Source organism: Phascolarctos cinereus, unplaced genomic scaffold (genome assembly GCF_003287225.1).
Source record: "Phascolarctos cinereus isolate Bilbo 61053 unplaced genomic scaffold, phaCin_HiC Scaffold_4;HRSCAF=312, whole genome shotgun sequence".
Taxonomy (NCBI): Eukaryota; Metazoa; Chordata; class Mammalia; order Diprotodontia; family Phascolarctidae; genus Phascolarctos; species Phascolarctos cinereus.
The window spans coordinates 670,419,301-670,440,812 of NW_027555847.1; the positions used below are offsets into that span (position 1 = coordinate 670,419,301).

At 43.7% G+C, this 21,512-nt stretch overlaps 1 protein-coding gene across 3 annotated transcripts in view; it reads left to right on the forward strand.

The window, feature by feature from the left end:
* Positions 1 to 13,117, forward strand: part of AP1M1 (adaptor related protein complex 1 subunit mu 1) — a 28,824-nt gene extending 15,707 nt beyond the window's left edge. For 2 of the 3 annotated variants that reach the window (XM_020969304.1, XM_020969305.2), the window contains exons 7-12: positions 2,477 to 2,619; positions 4,158 to 4,229; positions 5,679 to 5,837; positions 7,432 to 7,557; positions 8,469 to 8,544; positions 11,582 to 13,117. In XM_020969304.1, the coding sequence (XP_020824963.1) occupies positions 2,477 to 2,619; positions 4,158 to 4,229; positions 5,679 to 5,837; positions 7,432 to 7,557; positions 8,469 to 8,544; positions 11,582 to 11,604 (599 nt within the window). In that variant the 3' untranslated portion in view covers positions 11,605 to 13,117. Of the gene's footprint in view, positions 1 to 2,476; positions 2,620 to 3,713; positions 3,906 to 4,157; positions 4,230 to 5,678; positions 5,838 to 7,431; positions 7,558 to 8,468; positions 8,545 to 11,581 lie in introns of those variants that run through there. The other variant, XM_078154058.1, reaches the window with a different exon arrangement.
* Positions 13,118 to 21,512: the final 8,395 nt, after the last annotated feature.

Below are 21,512 nucleotides of genomic sequence, written 5' to 3' on the forward strand. Positions count from 1 at the left end.
GGTGCAGGCAATCTCCTTTTTCAGAGGAAAGAAGTGAGGCCCACAAAAGGGACATGACTTGCCCAGATCACACAGCTAATCAGCAATACAGCCTGGTACCGGACGCAGGTCACAGTCCAATGTTCATTATTCTCAGACAGTCAATCAAGTGTATTAAGTGTTTACTGTGTACCAAGCACTGTGCTAAGCTCTGGCAGATACAAAAGCAAAAGACAGTCCCTGTGCTTGAGGAGCTTCATCTAATGGTGGAGATAATGTGTACAGATAGGCTGTGGACGGGATAAATTGGAAATAATGAGGAAGAACATTTCAAGCAAGGGGAATAGCCAGAGAGAACGTCCAGAATCAGGAGGTAAAGTATCTTGTTTGAGGAACAGAAAGGAGGCTGATGTCACTGGATTATAGGGTACAAGGTAGAGAAAAAAGTATAAGAATACTGGAAAGGCAGGAGGGGGTGCCCCAGGGTATGAAGGGCTTTGAATGCTGGTGGCGATAGGAAGTTACGGGAGTTTATGGGATGAGGAAGGACCTGAGCTTTAGGAAAATCACTTGGATGGCTGAATGGAGTAGGGAGAGATTTGAGGCTGGTAGTCCCACCCACAGACTATTGCAGTAGTCCAGCCGTGAGGTGAGGAGGGCCTACACCAGCTGGTGGTAACATCAGAGGAGAGAAGAAGGGCTGAGGGTGCATATGTGAGAGATGTTGTAAAGGCGAAAGCAGGCAACAGATGGGTCATGGGAGGTGAGAGAGGGTGAGGAGTCAAGAATGACTCCTAGGTTGTGAGCCCAGGGGGCTGGGAGGAGAGTGGTGCCTTTAGCAGCAATAGGGGAAGGTTTTGGGGAGAGGAATTAAGTTCAGTTTTGGACATGTTGAGTTTAAGATGTTCACAAGATATCCAGTTCGAGATGTCCAGCAGGCAGTTGGAAATGCTGGAGGTCCTCAAAGAGGTTTTATCAAGTAGATTTGAGAATCATCAGCATAGAGATGATCTTTGGACCCATGGGAGCTGATGAAATCACCAGGGGAGGTAGTACCAAGGGAGAAAAGAAGAGGACCCAGGACAGAGCCTCAGGGCATAGCCAAGGTTAGCAGAAGAATGTCCACTAAAGGAGGCTGAGAAGGATCAGTCCAACAGGGAGGAGGAGAACCAGGAGAGAAGAGTGCAAAGAGGCCTGGAGAGTTCCATTGCTGCCTCCAGCACAACTGCCATGTGACCCCAGGCAAGTCATTGAACTTCTCTGTGCTTCAGCTCCCGTCTCTGTAAAAGGGGGATCTCTACCTGTCAGCATTGTTGTTAACAGTCAAATGGGATAATCACATTAAGGGTTTTGCAGAGTTCAAAGTCTTCTGTAAATGTCAGCTATCATTATTATTATTAGCCTGCTGGTTGGTCTCCCTGCCTCAAGTCTCTCCACTTTCTAGTCCATCCTCAGAGCAGTCAAAGTGATCTTTCTGAAACTCAGGTCTGACCATATCACTCCCCTCCCTACTCAGGAAACTCCAGTAGTTCCTTTTGGTCATCAGGATCAAAAATAAATTTCTGTTTGAAGGGCATTCAAAGACCTTCAGACCCTGGCCCCCTCCTGCCTTTCCAGTCTTCTTACACTTCCATTCCTTGAACAAGGTGATCCATCTCTCCACTCTCAGCATTTTCTCTGGTTGTCCTCCCATGCCTGGAATGATCTCCCTCCTCATCTCTGCCTCTCAGCAGCTTGGGCATCCTACAAGTCTCAACTAAGATCCCACCTCTAAAGAAACCTTCCCCATTCCTCCTTAATTCTGATAGCTTTCCTCTGTTAATTATTTCCCGTTTATCCTGTCTGTAGCTTGTTTGTGCCCAGCTGTTTGCATATTGCCTCCTTCATTGGCCTGTAAGCTCCTTGAGAACAGGGACTGTCTTTTGCCTCTTTTTGTATCCCCAGAGCTTATGTGCCTGATACAAAGTAGGTGCTTCCTTAAATGCTTATTGGCAGTCATTGGTAATATTCCCTCGCATTTCCATAATGCATTACAGTTTTAAAAGGCTTATTTATCCAATATTTCATTTGATCCTCACATCCTCCCTGTCAGGGAGATAACACTTTGAAGCCAAGAAGACTAAGGCTCAGGTTGAGATGTGCTTGAGGTGCCACAGCTAGCAAAGTGTGGAATTTGCTGATACGTCAAGGGGAAAGGCCTGTTTCCTTACCAGTTTTTGGTTAGTTGATAACCAATCGCTTTTTGAGGTGCTTTATAGTTTACAGAATATATTCTTCTCACCACCCCATGAGGCAGGTAACACAGAGGGTTATGCACCTGATTTTTCAGGTGAAGAAACTGAGGCTCAGAGACCAGAAGTGGCCTTGTTGTCAGTGACGGAGCTTGGCCTCCCTCCCAGGTCTGCTGACTTGCTCCTGGCCCCTTTGGTATTCTGTCTTCTCCACTGTCCTTTTGGTTGCTTCTTTTTCTTCACATTCTGTCCTTGCTGTCTGTCAGGTGGAAAAAGTAAGTCAGTAGAGTTGGAAGATGTGAAATTCCACCAGTGTGTTCGCCTCTCCCGCTTTGAGAATGACCGGACGATTTCTTTCATCCCCCCTGATGGAGAATTTGAACTGATGTCTTATCGCCTCAACACCCACGTAAGTGTCCTGGACTAGGGTGTGGTGGCAGTGATGGTGAACGTTAGTTAAAGAGGTAAGCAACGCCTGGTACCTCACCAGCGTCTAAGTACAAAGTGTCCTCTGAGAGAGAAAGAAAACAAGGAACATCTTCCCAGTTATTGGTCAAGATGACCTAGGCATCCATGTGTCCCAAGGAGTACTGTAGGTATGCTATCTCCTGATCAGGGAGGCAGCCAACCATCTCTACCAGGAGGACTTTGCTTAGCCATCCTGGGAAACTACTTAATGAATAGATAAGAATGATTTGTAATTAATGTATTAAATTAATACCAGCCTAAGCAGATGTCAGACAGATAGTAATAAACTGGGAGCTCTGGCCCTGAGTCTTGGCTGCAAGCTAAGCCTGGCAGGTTCAGAAACTCCATTCACTCTAGGGATAATCAGGTGTAGGTAAATTGAGTTACACTAACTGCATTCACAAGAGACCAGTTTCTTGACCCAGTATTCATCCATCTGGGGTATTCCTCACTCTGGGGAGAGACAAGGTGTAAAAATAAAATGGAGGATGATGCAAATCAGCATATCTTATATGCATGATTTTTCTTAGAAATGTAATAAATCATCACATAAAAATATGGAAAAAACCTGTAATAAAAACCATCAAATCCAAACTATTTACATTTTAAGTTAAAAGAGGAAGAAAAATAGTACTGTAAACTTGAATGAAATAATAAGTTTGCTGCTTCTTTGTCCCATTCCAATTTCTTTTCTACCAATGAATTGTTTTGTTGCTAGTGAGTTTTTTTAATGTAGTCAGAATTGATTTGTTTATATATTTCTGCTTTTTTTTCTGCATCCCTTTGTTAGTAGTCTCCATATTTCTCTATATATGTTTGTCATGTCTTACAGCACAATAATAGTATGTTCTATTGCAATACCACAGCTGCTTTAGCCATACTTCCTAGTCCTTGGGTAACATTGTTCCCAGTTCTTTGTTATTATAAATAGGATAGCTCTAAATACGGCTGTAGTAGTAGAATTGCTGGGGAATGGGAAGCAGGGCATTCTAGATTCATAGGCTAAAATTGTGTAATACAGACATTATTTTCTAGAACAGCAGTATCTCTCCTCATACTCCTAAGGAAGATGTTGGCCAAGGTGAGAGGAAGATGAAGAAAACCACGAGGTCTGGGAGTAGATGCCGTAGGCCTAATGCTCAGGGAGGAGGAAGCCAAAGGTCCTACTTTTCCAGCAGGCTTCTTCAGAGGGTACAGTCCTGGGCAAATGGAAGATTGGTGACTTAAGTGAGGACCTTTCATTTCTTGTGTGTCAACCTTCATGGAGCTCTGAGCCTTTCTAGGGGGCTACCAAGTCTAATTCTATGAAAAAAGCTTTGCTGATTTTTCCCTGTCTTAGACCAGTTTGCCAGAAACACACATAGATATATTGATATATTGCCTTGTGTTAGACAGTTTTGAGGTGTCTGTTTCTGACAAGGGTTAAATTGCCACTAAAATCAGACACCTCACTTTCTTGGTCTTTGTGTCTCCTCCCAGGTAAAGCCCTTGATATGGATCGAATCTGTAATTGAAAAACATTCCCACAGCCGCATCGAGTACATGATTAAGGTCGGTTGCCCCTTCAGAAGTCTGGTCAGCTTTAAGTGGATCCTGCCCACCAGGCAAAACACAGATTTCGTTCTTAAACCATTTTTTTTTATTGGTTGTGGTGGTAGTTGTAGTAACAGCTTCCATTTCTATAACAGTTTAAGATTTATAAAACACTTTGGTCACAACAGTCCTGTGAGGTAGGGGACAGTTGCTTTGAAAATGCTAGGCAATTTTGCTTGTCCTTAAAGGAGAATTTTAACTCGTGGTTTATCTCACCCATGTAAATTTAGCTATAGATTGTAATTAGTATAGTGGTGATATTTATCATTATTATTACCACTACTATGATATCTCACATTTCTATAGCTTTTAAAAATGCTTTCCTCTTAACTCTGTGTGCATATGTATTATTATCCCTGTTTTACTAATAAAGTGGAGGTTCTGAGGAGTTTGTGACTTGCCCATCTCATAGCTATTAAGTATCAGAGCCAAAATTTGAATTGATGTCACTTACCCAGTGCTGTTTCTGCTCAGCCACACTGGCTGGACACTTAATGAGTCTCTAATGGATTACAGGAAGTGAGTCATGTCCAGAGGGACCTGCCCAGTGTGGAGAGGGGCCTTGAAACCATGGCATAGGAGATTCAGTTGAAGGAACAGGGAATGTTTAGGCTGGCAGGAAGGAGGCTGTGAAGGCAGGACTTCCCAGGGTCCTTCGTGTGAGAGACAAAGTGCGCTTGTTCTAGGGAGAGTGCTACAACAGGGGTGAAAGTTACAGGAGGCAAGTTGTTGCCAGCCCAGTATTGAGAATCACTCTATAACCAGCTAGAGCCATTCAGAAACAGAGCTGGAAGCTCCCCATCAGCAGTGGTATGCAGGACGGATCTCGGCCCCCCGGATTGTTAGAGTGAAGATGAGGTGAGCAGTGCAACTGAAATAGAGAAGAAGAAGGAACCACTCAGGAGGAAGGCAGCAGGCTGGGCTTCCCAGAGGAGATCCCTTTGTAGGCTGTGGCCAGCTGCTTTTTCCCACAGGGCAGACTGAAAAAACAGCTTTTATTCATTCATTAACATAAACCAGTAAGTGACTTGCCCAAGGTCACACAGTTGATGTGTGTTAGAGCTAGGACTCAGAGGCAGGTCTTTACTCTTAGTCATACAATGAAAATAACACAAAGACCCAGTCTGGTTTGTTTTTTAATCCACAAAGGCTTGAATAGAAGCCAAACATGTAGGGATTTAATTTCACTTTTCTGGCATATGTTTAGTAAATGTTTCTCCCTCTGCCCCGTACCATTCTGCTATAGAGTCTTTTCATAATATTACTCAGAAAAAAGTTCCCTCCTTGCCCAATTTCCTGACCACAGCTGCAGTCATGTCCCTTCACAGCTTGCAAAGAGCAGGTTGCAATAAAGGAGTAGGGATGGTGAATCTAAGAAAGCTCAGTTTGTTTGTGGCCTTTCTATAGGCAAAGAGCCAGTTTAAACGCCGATCGACTGCAAACAACGTAGAGATCCACATTCCTGTGCCCAATGACGCCGACTCGCCCAAGTTCAAAACCACTGTGGGGAACGTCAAGTGGGTTCCAGAGAACAGTGAGATTGTTTGGTCCATTAAATCCTTCCCGGTGAGTGGGGGCCTCAGCCCCAAACTGCTAGCACCTCTTCTCCATCTAAAAGCCGAAAATTTAGCCTCGTCCCTCACGTGTGTCCCTTTTTTTAAGATTCTCAAAAAACTTCAAGCGCACCAAGAGAGTGGCTGGTTGTTAGCCCTGGATGATAGCCCAACTTATCGATATATTGTCAGGTTGGTCGATTATTGCTGTATAGACCCAGAAGTGAATTCTAAATTGAAAATTCAGGCTTTTCACTAATCCCTCCCCCCACAGTCTGAATGAGGAAAATTCAGATTGGTGCATTTATTAAGTACCTGCTACATGCAGTGCCCATGATTGGCACTAAAGAAAATTAAAGAGATGAGATGGTTGAATGAATGAAAAAGCATTTATTAAGCACATACTATGTGCTAAGCTCTGTGCTGAGCACTGAGGATGTTTGATATAAATACAAAAGCAAAGCTAGTTCCTGCCCTCAAGGAACTTACATTAGTGGGGGAACACACATGGAGATTGGTGATAAGACCCATTCCATGATTTCTAGAAGTTTCCAGCTTAATAGGGAAGCTCAGAATGAAAGATAACTCTAATGAAAAATAATAATCACAGTTTCCATTGTAATAGCATATTAAGGTTTCCAGAGAGCTTTCCTCTTGAAGTAAGCAGTATTGCTGTTGTCTCTATTATACTGATGTAAAGCCCAGAGAGGTTCAGTGACTTGTCCAGGGTACCACAGCTACTGAATGCAGAGCTGTAGACCAGGGATGCAAAATAAAGAAAACCAAGTGATCTTAGAGGCCCAAGGAAGGAAAAGTTATGATGAAGGAAAGCAGTTGAGCTGCACTTACCAACTGAGAGAGGGATGAGATTTCCACAGGTCAGGGAGAAGGAATTCTAAGTATAGAGAAGTGTGTTGGCCCTACGTGGAAGGTAAAGCACAAATCTCTCCTTGGTCAGAGCATCGCATACTGGAGAGGCAGGTATGGAGGGCCGCAAGGATACAGCCAGAGCCCGGGCTTCTCTTGTTGGGTCCTCTGGGCTTTGGGGATCCCATAGGAAGGGTTTTTGTCCTCTTTCTGCTTTTTCTGTCCCTTTGCCTCTACCTGGAGTCGACTGGAACTTTGGAGAGGGTCTGACTCAGTTAGTCAGGCTGGAAACCTCAGCACTTAGTACAGATTTCACCAACCCAAGGAAATCTAAACTCAGCTGATTGACTTCCATTTTGTGGTTTGTGTCTGAAGTGGGCCGGGTCCTGCAGATTCCTTTAGAAGATCATTCCTGCTTCTTTAGCATGTATCCACCACTCATGTTCAGCTTTTGCCTCCTTCTCTATCAGGTGCCAGCTGTAGACATAGCTTCAGCTGTTTTTCTTGGTAAAACTGGCAGAAAGTTTGAAAGCAAGCATAGTACATGAGAATGACTCGCTGTCATGAAGCCATTGCAAGTGAGAAATGTGTGCTCGTTCTTGGACTTTTCCCAGTGAATTTATTACTCTAAACCAATACTTAGGCCAGCCAAAAATGTGGTCAGGGTTTGGGGTGAGACTGTTGACTAAATTTGCTTGTGTTTCAGTATTTACTCTTTCATCTCTCTCCTCTCTGCACAGGGAGGGAAAGAGTATCTGATGAGAGCTCACTTTGGCCTGCCTAGTGTTGAAGCTGAGGACAAAGAAGGAAAACCACCCATAAGTGTCAAGTTTGAAATTCCATACTTCACCACCTCAGGGATACAGGTCTTTATTGTGATGATGTAAAGTTTCTGGAAGTGAGGTCCAAGGCTGGGGAGGGGTGGGGATGGGGGAGATATTTATATTGTTACTTGCTGGTACTGCTTCGTGTTCTTTTGCAATGGAAAAGGGCAGATCTAATTGGAAAAGGAAGACAGGGATATAGAAGTGAAGAGGCTAAAAGCTGTTTCAGATGAGAACTTTTGAAACCCGTTAGTAATTTAAAACCCTGAAAGCATCAAAGCACAAAATGTCAGAGCTGAGAGGGCTATAGAAGGTTAGAGCTGGGAGGGTTCCTAGAACAGGGAATGTCTGAGCTGGGAGGACCCTTAGAAGCCAGAATGTTAGAGCTAGGAGAGCCCTTAGAACACAAAATGTCAGAGCTGGGGGTAGGGGAGCGCCCTTAGAACATAGAATTTCAGAGTCCGGAGAGCCCTTAGAACACAGAATGTCAGAACTGGGAAAGACCTTAGAGATCTTTTAGTCTCACCTTCTCATTTTATAGGTGAGGAAGCTGAGACCCAGAGAGGTGGAGTCACTTGCTGAAAGTCCATACAGGGAGCTAGCTAGTGGCAGAGCCAAGACTAGAGCATGGGTTACCTGACTGCTAGTAAAGGTCTCATTCCTAGACACTGCCCTAGTGAGAGGTCATGCATGATTCCCTCATCCCTACGCTACCTACTAAAGCAGGTTATCCTTGGGTTATCTCAGTGTTTTAAAAATAAAGGAGGACCATGTACTTGGCTGCTTTTCCATGCTTCTGCATTTGTTTACAATGAAACATTTGCTTAGCATTTCTAAATTCTGGAGCTCAGTAAACTCTTCTCTCAGGAGGAAAGCAGGCTGTCACCAAGAAGGTGGTATTGTATTCTGCTGAGGACAGGCAAATGTTTATTGTTTGCTCTTGGGCCCTGCAGGTACGTTACCTGAAGATCATTGAGAAGAGTGGTTACCAAGCTTTGCCTTGGGTTCGGTACATCACCCAGAATGGAGGTAAGCTGGGTTACTCTGGCCAGTCACGTCTCAAATCCTTTGGTATTAGCATCATCCTTCCCGCCACCCCGTGAACGTAGCTCACATTTGTCAGCATATATGGTTCACAAAGCACTTTGTACACATTAATCTCAATTGAGCCTCACCAACCCTTTTAGGGAGGCTAAGCAGAGATTATTGTCCCCATTTTAGGAAATGGGTTCATAGAGGAAAAGTGACTTGTCCATAGCCATTAAGTATTGGAGCTGGGACCTAAACCCTACCCTGTCTGGGGCGCTTCCCACTTATCAGGCTGCCGTACCTATGGGCCTGTCTCTGACATCCAAATTTCAGGATGGTTATGGATAGAGAGGTGCCTTGTTCTCATGCCTCACAACCAATATGATCCAGAAATATGCCGTGCTTTTTTCTATATTCTGACTTTTGTAAAACTTGAGTGTGGCTTACAGTGAAAATATACCTTTTTTGTTTTTCCTTTCAGAGGAATCATATCTTAGGGATGTAGTCCAGACTTTTGGGTCGCACTATATATTTGTGATTGGTGATCTAATTAAAACCCTGAAAAATAACTGTCTTTAAGCTCTTTTGTGCAACTCAGAAGGGAACCATATCAATATTGACGTTACTCATCATAAATGAAAACACACAACTCAAGGAAGCTGCACAGAAATGGAACGATCACTGATAACGTTCTCCTTTAAGAGCTGAATAAAAGAGTTAGTAAAATTGGTTTTGTTTTGTACTCAAAGGCAAAAAGAAACCTGTCATGAAATATGTAGTTATCTCGCCTTGAAGTTTTCATGATAAATATAAGAAGATCATTGCAGTTTTTGTAGCAACATCTGTTGCCAAGAACCAAGTACAGAAATTTAGTGGAGGTAGAGAAATTCTATGAAGAACTAAAGAAGTCCTGCAAACAAAGACAGCAGTTAGATAGATAGATAGATAGATAGATAGATAGATAGATAGATAGATAGATAGATAGATAGATAGATAGATAGATAATGAGATATGTAAGTATATATATTGATATATGTAGATACAGATATTCTGTTACTTCATTGCAAAGATGAGCATAGGAAAACAGGACAAAAAGTATAGTTCAGGATTCAAAAATTAAAAAGGTCATAGGCTATTCAGAAGCCTCCTGCCTATATATCATGAATATTTTCTTCCAGAAGATTGTTAGAAGGTGCTGGACATAACAGTACTAAGTGATATCACAAAACTTAAAATTGACTCTCTTAACAAACAGAAAATAACTGGTTATTGGGGCGGGGGGTCGTTGCTAAATCAGTCATTAGTGTGCATTCAGACCACTTAGACTAAAGGTTAGAATAAACACCAAACAAGAGGAAAGAATAAATTTGAGAAGACATTGCAAGTCCTTATAACAACTTCAGCTCTCACTGGAAAATGCTAGAAAATGGAGAAAGGAAAAAATAATTTTCTCCTGAAATTTAACTGATACAAGAGTAATCATCACAACAAAAAGGCCAAAAGAGCCCAGAAACTTCCTCAGCCTGTCAACGCTTGATCTTCTTGCCAGGAAGAAACATGACAGCCAAGTGTAACGGTGGCTAATATACATAAACTTGTGCAAAATGTTGCAGAGGAATAAAATAGAAGATAATGAGCTGGATTGCCTCTTTAAAAAGCTGAGACTGGTAGAAGGGAGGAAAGAGATTGCAGACAGTTTGGCATAAGACCAAAATAACATAAGCAAAATCAGTCTGCGAGCATTTGTAGACAAAATTAGATGGAGAAAAACAAATAGGCCAAAATATGGAACTGGAATCTACCAATATTTTTAGTTACCTATTTTAGTCATCAGTGACAGTGGAACTTGGCTACATGAGGATATGACATCTGAGGTCACAAAAAACAGCTGGACCAGACCAAGTACACACAGACGAGGTCTGTGTTGTAGGCAACACAAGCGTGGAAGCATTTAGAGATGACCTATCCAAATATTTAAAAGGGAGGAAAGAGAATAAATGGTTGAAAAACAGGTATTACAGATAGAATGTGAACTAAGTTTGGAACTGAAGAGAACATGTTATAGTATATTGGGAAATTAACCATCCCAAGCTCCTTCCTTATACATTCATCTTTTAACACCAATATTCTTCTGTTGATACCATGACTGAAAATTGTGAAACACTACCATCTAGAGACTGCAGATCAGAACTTCAGGTGACACAGAAGGGCAGTGGAAAGATGAATGGTGGGCATAAATAGGCTACAATATTACCAAACATGACATGCCCAAGAAATAGTGAAAAATGGATCATCCAGGAGACGTACTACCAGAAAAGAAGGTGAACCAGTCAAGCAAGAGAGCAAATGGACAGCATAGGGGCTACAGTGGTGCCCATGTTAGGTTAACAAACCTAGAGGAAAGCCTCTCGCACATTGGGTGTACCTCCTAAAAAGGATTTATGGCAGGGTTATGGAGAAGAATTTCATGGGATTAGAAGGAAAGATCTGGTCACGATCTGTATCATGAAAAAGAGTGACAGTTCAGGAGAATCATAGATCCATCAGAGTCTTTCCCCCGCTCACTCCTGGTTTTTCCATCCCTTAGTATAGACCATTGAGATAGACACTGTCAACACACGTTAGTCTGTGTTTCCTCTTGTTTGATTCCATTATCCAGGTTCCTCACCCATTCTTACCTTGTCTTTTTTAGAGTAAGAAAGATCATTGTATTGACACAGGTTCCCAAATGTCACTAATTGGCTCCAGAAAATTTGGACACAGGCAGAACGATGTTACCAAGGGCTCTCAGTTTCATAGGAACAGAGCTGAGTGGGGAGCCCTTACAGGTAGAAGGGTGCCAAGAGCGGCTCAGGCAGACTGAGCTTGAGTCTGTAGTCAGAATTTTATTTTAAAACACATGCTGTTTGGTTATGTCTGTATTTCATTCATCTGCTGATGATAAAGAGGAGAGGGAAGTGGGAGCGCAGGAGATGAATGGCAGTTGTCAGTGGACTCGGACGCTCATCTCCACTGTTCTCAATTCTTTCTCTTGTAGACTATCAACTCCGGACACAATGAGGCTTCTCTGCCAGTCCAGATGACACACATCTTCAGGCCTAGAATTTGTTTGTAGGAATTTCTTGTGGTGCTGAAGACTGTCAACGTCTTGTCTTCAGTGGCGACTTCGATAAATCGGAATGAACCGAGGAGAGAGAATTAAATAGATATTTATTGACTTTGACACCCAGCATTATATGCCCTGACCATAACTGTGTGGATATCTTTTCATCATTTGTACCCATTGTTTCTGCTGTTACCAGCTTTTCAAATTAAGAGTCATACTTTGTCCCAAATAGGCAGGAACACAGGAATAATCTTAGAATTCCCTTTTCATGCCAGCCCGAGCCAATTTTGGAAGGAGACAGAAGCCCCATTTAGACAAAATGCTCTTTTCTGATGTGATGTGAGCTCGGTGGTACCAAAAAGGATGGTGTTAGATTTGCCAAAATAACTGCGAGGTGAGTCATCTTCTTACTGAAAGTATGGGAGCAGCACCAGTGAAGCAGCATCAGGGGTAGATTTGGGGGAAGTGATATATTCTGCGTTTGTCCTTTGAGATCTAGCTTGCAGTGGAGGGCATCATCAGGTGAAGCTTTGGATGTTAGGACACAAGTATTCACCCCGATTCTCAGCATAGTACATCTGCTTCAAAAACTGCTCCTCAGATCTGGGAGTCTAGAGAACATCTCTCTAACAGGGAGTGGGGGCAGCACTGAATGTTTACAGAGCACATGCTGCCTGCCCTCAGGCTGCCAGAACTCATTTTTCCAGGATATTGTCAGGGTAGTGAAGTGACCCACAATCATACTACCCACCATCCTCTCCATCCCTACCCCAAAACACCACAGAGAGCTCTTAAAGAATGAATTTAAATGTAGAGAAAATGAGATTGTACTTGAGACTAAGGTTACTGATCCCATGTATTCTTGCCAGAGAAGCCAAGTAGAGAAGCTTGTTGAATTACCCTTTTTTAGTTCAGGTAAATCTTTTAGATCCTACAGACCCTTTCAAAATCCATTGGCCCCTTTGGTCACAGCCATGCCAAAAGGTTCACAGGCTGTGTGTGCCTTCAGTCCAGGGGCTCCGCTGACTCTTGAATTTTGGATGTATTGAAACAAGGCTGGGGCCCTGGCTCTGGGTCCCTTTACACACCATGTGCCATTCTGTTAGTTTTACAGACCAGAACAGTATTTTTCTAGCTTTGCTGGGGGGCTGATGGCTGACGAGTGTGATGAAGAGGGCTGTATGCTGTGTTTGTCCTGTTAGGTGGCAGGGGCCTGAGAGTTGAGACGTTAGGTCTGTTCTCACACCCCAGTCTGCTCTCATCTGTCCTTGTGAGTCTGATGTCATGATGTTCTAGAGGAGACTTTGGCCCAGGTGTTTCTGAAGATGCTCCTGGAGACTGAGAATAGAGCGTGTGCTGTACATGAAGGTGCTGTATGTTTTGTTAATGCCGATTCAGTTACTGTTACTACTACCCACCTGTAGAACATATTGGCCAATATTGCATTAAATGCAGATTTCAAATCTACTTTGTCTGCTGAAATTGAGTAGATGAGTCTTAGCTGTCCAACCAAAAAGGTTAGTGTTGTTGAGAGCTGGAAGTAGCCTGGGTTTAGTGGGTAGTGACTGCTGACTTCGGTCAAAGCCAGCAAATCCTAGTGCCAGAAAGTGCTCTTTAGTCACATCCAGATTTCACATCTAGTCCAACTTATATTTGAAGCAGGAATGCCACCTGCAGCATCCCTGACTGGTGATGGGCTCGGTTCCACTTAAACACCTCCAAGGAAGAAATTCTCAACCCCCTGAGCCCAGTCAGTTTCTGAATAGTGCTACATTTTTAGGAAGTTTTTCTATAAAACCTGTAAAAATGTAAGTCATTCTGTAAAACCTGAATGCTTGTAGCTTTCTAACTGCCACCCCACCAAGCCTTACTTTACAATCCACAGACTGCTGTCAAGGCCCTGGGCTTATCTTTGCTCATGCTTTCCAAATCCCAGCCTTTGGTAGCCCCCGCATCTGACTTCTCTGCTCCCTGCTGATGAGTCCACAGCAACTTTGTTAGCTAATTTCACATGTTCCTTCATTGCTGCATAGTGATCCCTTTAGTCTAATGTAACTGATTAGCTAACTTTACATTGGCTGTTCCAGCCCAGCCAGAATCACCTTCATGACATCACCAGAAGGCATGTGCCTCTCTAAGACTTGCTGCTACTTCCTCATCTCACTTCTTAGCAGAGGCCCTGTACCTTCTACAAGAACATAGAGGTCATCTATTGTGAACTTGTATCTCTTGTCCCCCTCTCCTTCAGAACCCCTCAACACTGTTTCTCAGTCTTTGCTCCTATGCTTTTAATTGCTAGAGAAAAAATGGCATCTCTCACCTCCTCTGGCAGATTGCCCCTGAGATACCCAAATTTTCAACTTCTTTCTGCCTCTGTCACTCTCTCCCCATCTCTTGCTCCCTCCCCACTCCCTCTCTTTTCTCTTCTTCCAACAAATATGCCAGTCTCACCCATCCTTAAGACTTTACCATAACCTCAAGCTATCATCTTATCTCTTTCCTCTCCCTTTCACCACCAGATTCCTAGAAGTCTTCTACACATATTGCCTCCACTTCCTCTACACACACTGCCTCCCACTCATTTCTCAACCCCTGAGAGTTGGGCTTCCAGCCTCACCACACAACTAAATTTGCTGTCTCCAAAGTTACCAAGGGCCTAACCTTGCTGAATGGGACAACCTATTTCCAGTCTTCAGTTATTTACCTCAGTGCAGCACTTCATAGTTGATCACTCCGCTCCTCCAAGTTAACTGTCTCCTTGTTTTTTTTGTGGCCTGCTTTCTTCTCATTGTCCTACCTATTTGAGTATGCCCCACTCTCTAACTCTGGGTGACCAATAAGGCTCTGTCTTGAGCCCTCCTCTCTCTCTCTCTACCTTCTCTGTCAGTGATCTCAGCCCCTATGGGTTCTATTATTATTTCTATGCAGATCTATGTTTCCTGTTCTAATCTGTCTTGACCTCCATTCCTACAGCAGTAACTGTCATCTCCACCTGGAATGTACCATCACCATGTTCAAGTTCACGTCCAAAATAGAACCATCTTCATTGCCTAAACCTAACGCTCCTCCAAACTTTTCTCTGTTGAGGATGCCACCATCCTTCCATTCACCAAGAGTCACAGCCTTGGAGTCACCCAGGACCCTTCCCTCTTTACCCCCCCCCCATATCCAATTAGTTTCTAAGTCTTGTTGATTCTGTTTCCATATTTCTCCCCTACTCCTTCTGTTCATCTCCATGGCTACCATCCAAGTTTAGGTCCTCTTGATTTGTGAATCATTGAATTTTTATTGTCTTGGATTATTGAAAGACTACTAATTGGACTCCCAACTTCTAGTCTTTCCTTTCCACTCTGCCCCCTACAAAACTGCCAAAATAATCTTCCTAAAGCATAGGTCTGACCACATCCCTCCCTTGCTTTCAACAATCTTCCATGGCTCCCTGTTGCCCTATACAGTACAAACTCCTCAGCTTTGCATGTAAAGCCCTTCATAATCTGACTCCAGCTTACCTTCCCTGGCTTATTTCACATTACCCACCTCACACTCTGTGTTACAGCCAAACTAACCTGATGGCTTCTCCCTAAACTCCACAAGACAGCAAGGTGTGGTGGTATGAGGCCCGGCTTGGGAATCAGAAGGCCTCCATTCAAATCCTAGTTCTGCTACTTAACTGTGGGACTTAAGTGATTAGCCTCTCTGGGGCTGTTTCCTCATCTGTAAAATAAAGAAGAGGAATTTGGACCAAATGACATCTAAGGATCCTGTGATCCATCATCATCTCCCATGCCATCGCATGGGCTGTCCCCTGTGCCTGCAATGTGCTCCCTCCTCATCTCCACCTCCAGGAATCCTGAGCATCTTTGAAGGCTCAGCTCAGGCAGGCTCATGTCCTACGAGAATGCCCTTAGCCATCCATCAGTGCCCCTTCTCACAGATAAAGCATATATTTAACCTGTGTATACTGTATAGGGAGAGCAGGGAATGTTGTCACTTTGTTTCTGCATTGCTTAGCATAGGTCCCCAAACATAGTAGGCACTAAACAAATGCTCATTGGACTGGGTACTTGAAGACAGCAATCCTACCTTTGACAAAAATCTCACCTCCAGACTGGTTTTCTTGGCCAGTTGACATGATCTCCAATCCCCTTCCTATCCTGCTCACTTTCCTTTGTACATTTTCTGGTTTGTCCATGCCCTTTCTAAAAAGAAGCTTCCAGAAACAAACAGAACACCAGGCAAAGTCTGGTCATGGCAGAGTTATGTGGGAATACAGTGCTTTGAACGCCTTCCCTCCTCTGGTCTTCACAACCACCCTATGCAGTGGGGGCTGTTATTAACCCCATCTCACACACAAAGAGAAAGGTTTGTCGCGCTCATGGGCCTCTCACGCATTCACACAGCTAGGAAGTGACAGAGCTGGGATTCAAACCTCGGTCCACTGACTCCAAGGTCAGTGGGCTTTCCACTGGACCAGGGGAGTCTTTTCAGAATGACTCGCTCAGTTTGCAGCTCACACTAAGACAACTTCGTTCGTTCCTTCACATGTGGTTTTCTGGCCACACCTCCTCCATCCTATACTTGTGCAGTTGGTTCTTGTGAACTCAGGAGCAAGACTTTACATTTATTCCAACTAAATCTGGTCATAATAGAGATGATCCATTCTAACCTGCCAAGCCCTTTTTGGAGCCTACTTCCAACATGGCAGTCATACCTCCCAGCTCTGAAACCAGCATAGGCTTGAGAAACACATCGTCTGTGCCTTTATCCAAGTCACTGATGAAAATGTCGAACAGAGCAAGACCAAAATCGAGAGCTGCCTGGAAAAGGGACTCAACTCTTGCTCCAGAAGGATGAATGGGCGGGAGTGATCAGCAGGTTGGGGCTCAGGCTAATCACCTCAGACATTGAAGAAAAAAATCCAGAGGCAGCAAATTCTGCTGAGGACAAGGTCTGCCTGTTGTATCTTCTCTGGCTTTTGAAAGAATCCTAGATTTTCAGTGTTAGAAAGGACCTTAGGGGTCAATTTGGGTCACCTTGAACCCAAGCCACAGATTCAAAGAACTGGAAGGGACTTCGAAGGCTCACTTGAACAAGATCCCTTCTGCAGTGCCCTGCTTCCCCTCCCATGGGAGTGATTGTCCACCTCTACTATGGGGCCACAGGCAAGTCACAACCCCTCTGAGTCTGTTTCTTTAAAATGGGGGTGATTATGAAGTGAAGGAAAACGCCTTTTTTAATTATTAGAGCTCTAATGAGAGACTGGTGCCCTCTGCCAAGTGAGAGGAGTAAACAAGAACGGAGGAGTCAGGCACGCAGCTTGTGTCCCACAGCACTCCTGAGTGTAGCAGAACTAGATTAAAGTGTAACTGGGAAATATTTAACAAAATGAATAAAAACACAATAAAGATAAAATGTAGTTTTCAGGTTTGATGTGTGGCCCACTGGAATCCTTTTGTACAATTTAGCAGCCCCCTTTTCTGTCTGAGTTTGACACCCCAGTACTAAAAGACCTCATGGTTCCCTTCCAGCTCCAACCTTTCTCTGATCCTAACCTGTGAGTCACTTATAGAAATGTGAGCAATGAAATTGTCTGGAGCAACTGGCCTCTGCCCTGGAGTTGAGGGTCAAACTACTCTCAAGAGTCTCAGCTGGAAAAGGAACCTCAGCAACCAGCTAGCCTAGTGCTTCCCAGAATCTCCTGGAAAGAAGAACTGACTGGCGGTCATGGAAGACCTCTAGTCAAGGAGCTCACTACAGTGTGAGACAGCTTATTCTCCTGCTGAACAGCTCTCTTTAGGAGCTCTTCCTGAAGGGAAGCCTACATCTGCTGCTTTGAAACTTCTTCCCGTTACTCTCACCCTGAGGAGAACAAGCCAAATGTTACCTTATTTCTGTGGATGGTGACAGCAAGTGTTGGGTCCCAGGCTTTGAGGGTATTCCCCACAGCCCCCTTTTCAGCTGAGTCAGTCAATAAGTACTCATGGCAAGCATTTAAAGAGAGATTTAAGGTCTACAAAGCACTTTATAAATATATCATTTTGTCTTCAACAAGGGAAGGTAGGTGCTGTTATTGTCCCTGTTTTGTAGATAGGGAAACTAAGGCAGGCAACAGTTAAGTGACTTGCTCAGGGCCACACAGCTAGGAAGTATCTAAAGGCAGTTTTGAACTCAAGTCTTCCTGACTCTGGGTCCAATACAGTAGCCACTATGCTATCTAGCTGCCTCTATTAAGCTAAGTGCTGGGGATACAAAGAAAGGCAAAAATATTTCTGCCCCCAAGGAGCATACAGTCTAATGAAGTCAAGATGTGAAAAAAATTCTATATACGAAATATATATATAGTGTATTATATAGATGCAGTGTATATATTATATACTATATATATTATAAACTATATATTATATATGTTATAGAGAATATACAGAAATATATACAGTGTATATATAACATATACAGTGTAATATTAAAAGGTGATCTTATCTGGAAGGTACTAGGATGGGGGAAAGGTGGGGAGGGAGCTAGAAAGGCCTCCTGCAGAACTGAGCTGAGTCTTCAGAGAAGCCAGGAAGCAAAGATAAGGAGGAAGAGTATTCTAAGAATTGGAGGCAGCCAGTACAAAGGTCTGGAGTCTGGAGATGAAATGTCACGTTGAAGGTTTAACAAGAAGCCCAGCGCTGCTGAATTGGAAAGTGTAAGAAGATTGGGCATGTAGGAAGTGGGCAGACTGTGAAGAGCTTTAAAAGCTAGGAGGGTGGACTGGATTGGGGAGAGGCTGGAGGCAGGCAGACCCACACAGCAGCTACTGCAACAGTCCAAGGATGAGGCCAGGAGGACCTGCCCCGTGGGTCAGAAGTTTGAGTGAAACGAAGGAGGTGCATAAGATAGATATTGTAGAGGTAAAAACAAAGCTTGGCAACGTACAGGATTCATGGGGTAAGTATGTGTGAGGAATCAGGATGCCATTGAGGTTATGAGCCTGAGTAAATGCAAAGATGGTGGTGCCCTCAACAATAATAGGGACATTCGTCCACATCTGATTCCTTCGTCTTGACAAGTGAAAAATCTGAGGCCCAGAGAAGAGAAAAGATACAGTACGTTAAGAGCAGCCAGGTAGAACAATAGATAGAGTGCCCAGCCTAAAATCAGGAAGCCTCGTCTTCCTGAGTTCAAATGTGACCACAGACATTTACTAGCTGTGTGACCCTGGGTAAGTCACTTAACCCTGTTTGCCTCAGTTTCTTCATGTGGAGAAGAAAATGGCAAACCACTCCAGTATCTTCGCCAAGAAAACTCCAGATGGGGTCACAAAGAGTTGGACATGACTGAATAACCACATACAGTGAATTACTTAGTAGGAAACCAGTACTTAAATCCATGTCTCTTGATCCTAAGTCTTGGCTCTATCACCAACCGTGTTAGTTATCTATCCCTTCTGCAGAGGCAGCATGGCACACGGGAAAGACTTAGATTTTTGAAGACCTGTGTTGGAATCCTGGCCATCATTTATATCACATTATGTGGAGGGGAGTGAGAGAGTCACTACTCTTTTCTGGGTCTTCATTTCTCCATCTGTAAAATGAGGGCAGTCGGACTAGAGGCCTCCTTCCAGTCCCAATCTTGTGAATCCAGGATCTATTTCTCTTCCCTCTCAGCACCAGTTTCCTCATCTATGAAAGGAAGAGAGAGCCCCTGATCTCTAAGGTCCTTCCCAGTTCTAAGTTTTGTAACCCTTCTAAGCCCAATAACCAGACTCAAGTCACAGATTCTAAATGTAGGCTCTCCTTTCTTGGTTCATATTGGAACTTTAAATGGATAAACAGACAGACAGACAGACAGACAGACAGACAGATGGATAGATGGCTAAATAGATGGGTAGGTAGGTAAGTAGATAAATGTATTGTGGGCCTCTCTTCCTGAGGCAGTGGCCACTAGAGGGTGCCAGAAGGAAAGAAATGGAGCTGCCCGAGTCCATGCCCAGCTTTCTGAAGAGCCAAGTTCTCCTAACTTACTAACTAATGTCAGCATAGGCACAGCTCCCTTTCTTTTCTCCCTGCTGTTAGGAAGAACACATCCAGGTACCAGCCCCAATCAAGAAAGGCCCTCAATAGCATGCATTTCCTTTCCCTTGGTAGGAAGGAGCCCTGGATGTGGAATGTTTGGGGAGGGTCAGGAGTTCAAGCCCCATTAGTGGCTCTCTGTGACCTTGGCTATGTCATTTCCTTTTCCTAGGTCTGTTTTCCCTAACTATAAAATTATTAGTCTCAACTAGATCTAGGGTTCTTAACCTGAGGCTTATGAATCTATGGCTTTTTAAAAATGTCAATATAATTGGTTTCCTTTGTAATACTGCATATTTTATTTTGTGCATTCAAAATCTTTATTCTGAGAAGAGTCAATGAGCCTTCCACAAACTTCCAAAAGGGTCTATCTCTCACACACACATACACATACACGTTAAGGAACTCCTGGACTACAGGATGTCAAAAGTCGCTTCCAGCTTTAATATTCTATAATTTTCTGTTGTTGCCTGGTATAGAAATGACCACCCCCAGCTCTGGAAGATCTAGACAGGAAAAAAGTCGTCCTAAGCACTAGACCCGAAGACAAAATTGAAACAGTCCCTGACCTCAAGGAACTTGTATTCTGTGAGGAGGGGGGATACAACATGGATGTAAATATATAAATATGAAGTAGATGCAAAAGAAATGTAGTACGTGGGGGCACCGCTTGGGTCCCCCACTCACAGCTTTACCTGCTGTGTCCTACACAATTCAAAGCTAAGGCAGTTAAGATAATAATATGCTAAGAAAAGCAGTCACCCAGATCTCTTGAGCTTGAGAGTTCTGAGCTGCAGTGGTCTTAGCCCCTTGGGTATCTGAACCAAATTCTACATCATTGTGGTGAATGCCCCCATGGCAAGGATGGAGGCAGGCATAGGGGGAGCACTAGGTTACCTAAGAAGGGGTAAACAGGCCTAGGTCAGAAATGGAATAAGTCAAAGTACCCATGCCCATCAGTGATAGAATAGGGCCTGTAAGAGACCCCACACTTCTAGCTTAGGTGATAGAAAGAAAAAAAGAGAGAGACAGAGACAGAGAGAGAGAGGAAGGAAGGAAGGAAGGAAGGAAGGAAGGAAGGAAGGAAGGAAGGAAGGAAGGAAGGAAGGAAGGAAGGAAGGAAGGAAGGAAGGAAGGAAGGAAGAGAGAGATAAAGAAAGAAAAAGAAAGATAGTCATGTTTCCCTCATAAATCTGTGGTACATTTTCCTACAAATATAAACCTGATCAGTTCAGTGAGAAAGAATGGACACAGATAGGAAAGATGCATGGAAGGACACACATGCAGGGAATATATGTGGCCAAAATGTCACACACAAAGAGAATATGTGGCCAATATTCATGTATGGGGGAAGGGAGGATAACTCATGCTCAGTGCTGCAGAGCCACTAATATCTTCTGATGAGAACTGCTCCTGCTGACCTGGTTTTCCCCGCTGTTCTCACCTGGAAAGGTAGAAAGGGGCCAGGTTATAAAGGACTTTGAATTCCAAACAGAGAATTTTGTATTTGATCCTAGAAGTGAGAGGAAGAACCTGGAGTTTATTGACTAGGAGGATGACCTAGACATGGGCTTTATGCACACCTAGACATACAAGGAATGGCAAGTGGGCCAGTGTGTCTGTGACAGAGTGCACATAGGGGAACAGTATGAAATCAGTCTACAAAGAGAAACTACAGCCATTTTGTGAAGGGCTCTAAATGACAAAAAAGGGAAATTGTATTTTATCCTAGAAGTAGAAAGGAGTTGCTGAAGCTTCCTGAGAAGGGGAAGGATATGTCAGACCCATGCTTTCAGAATACTAGT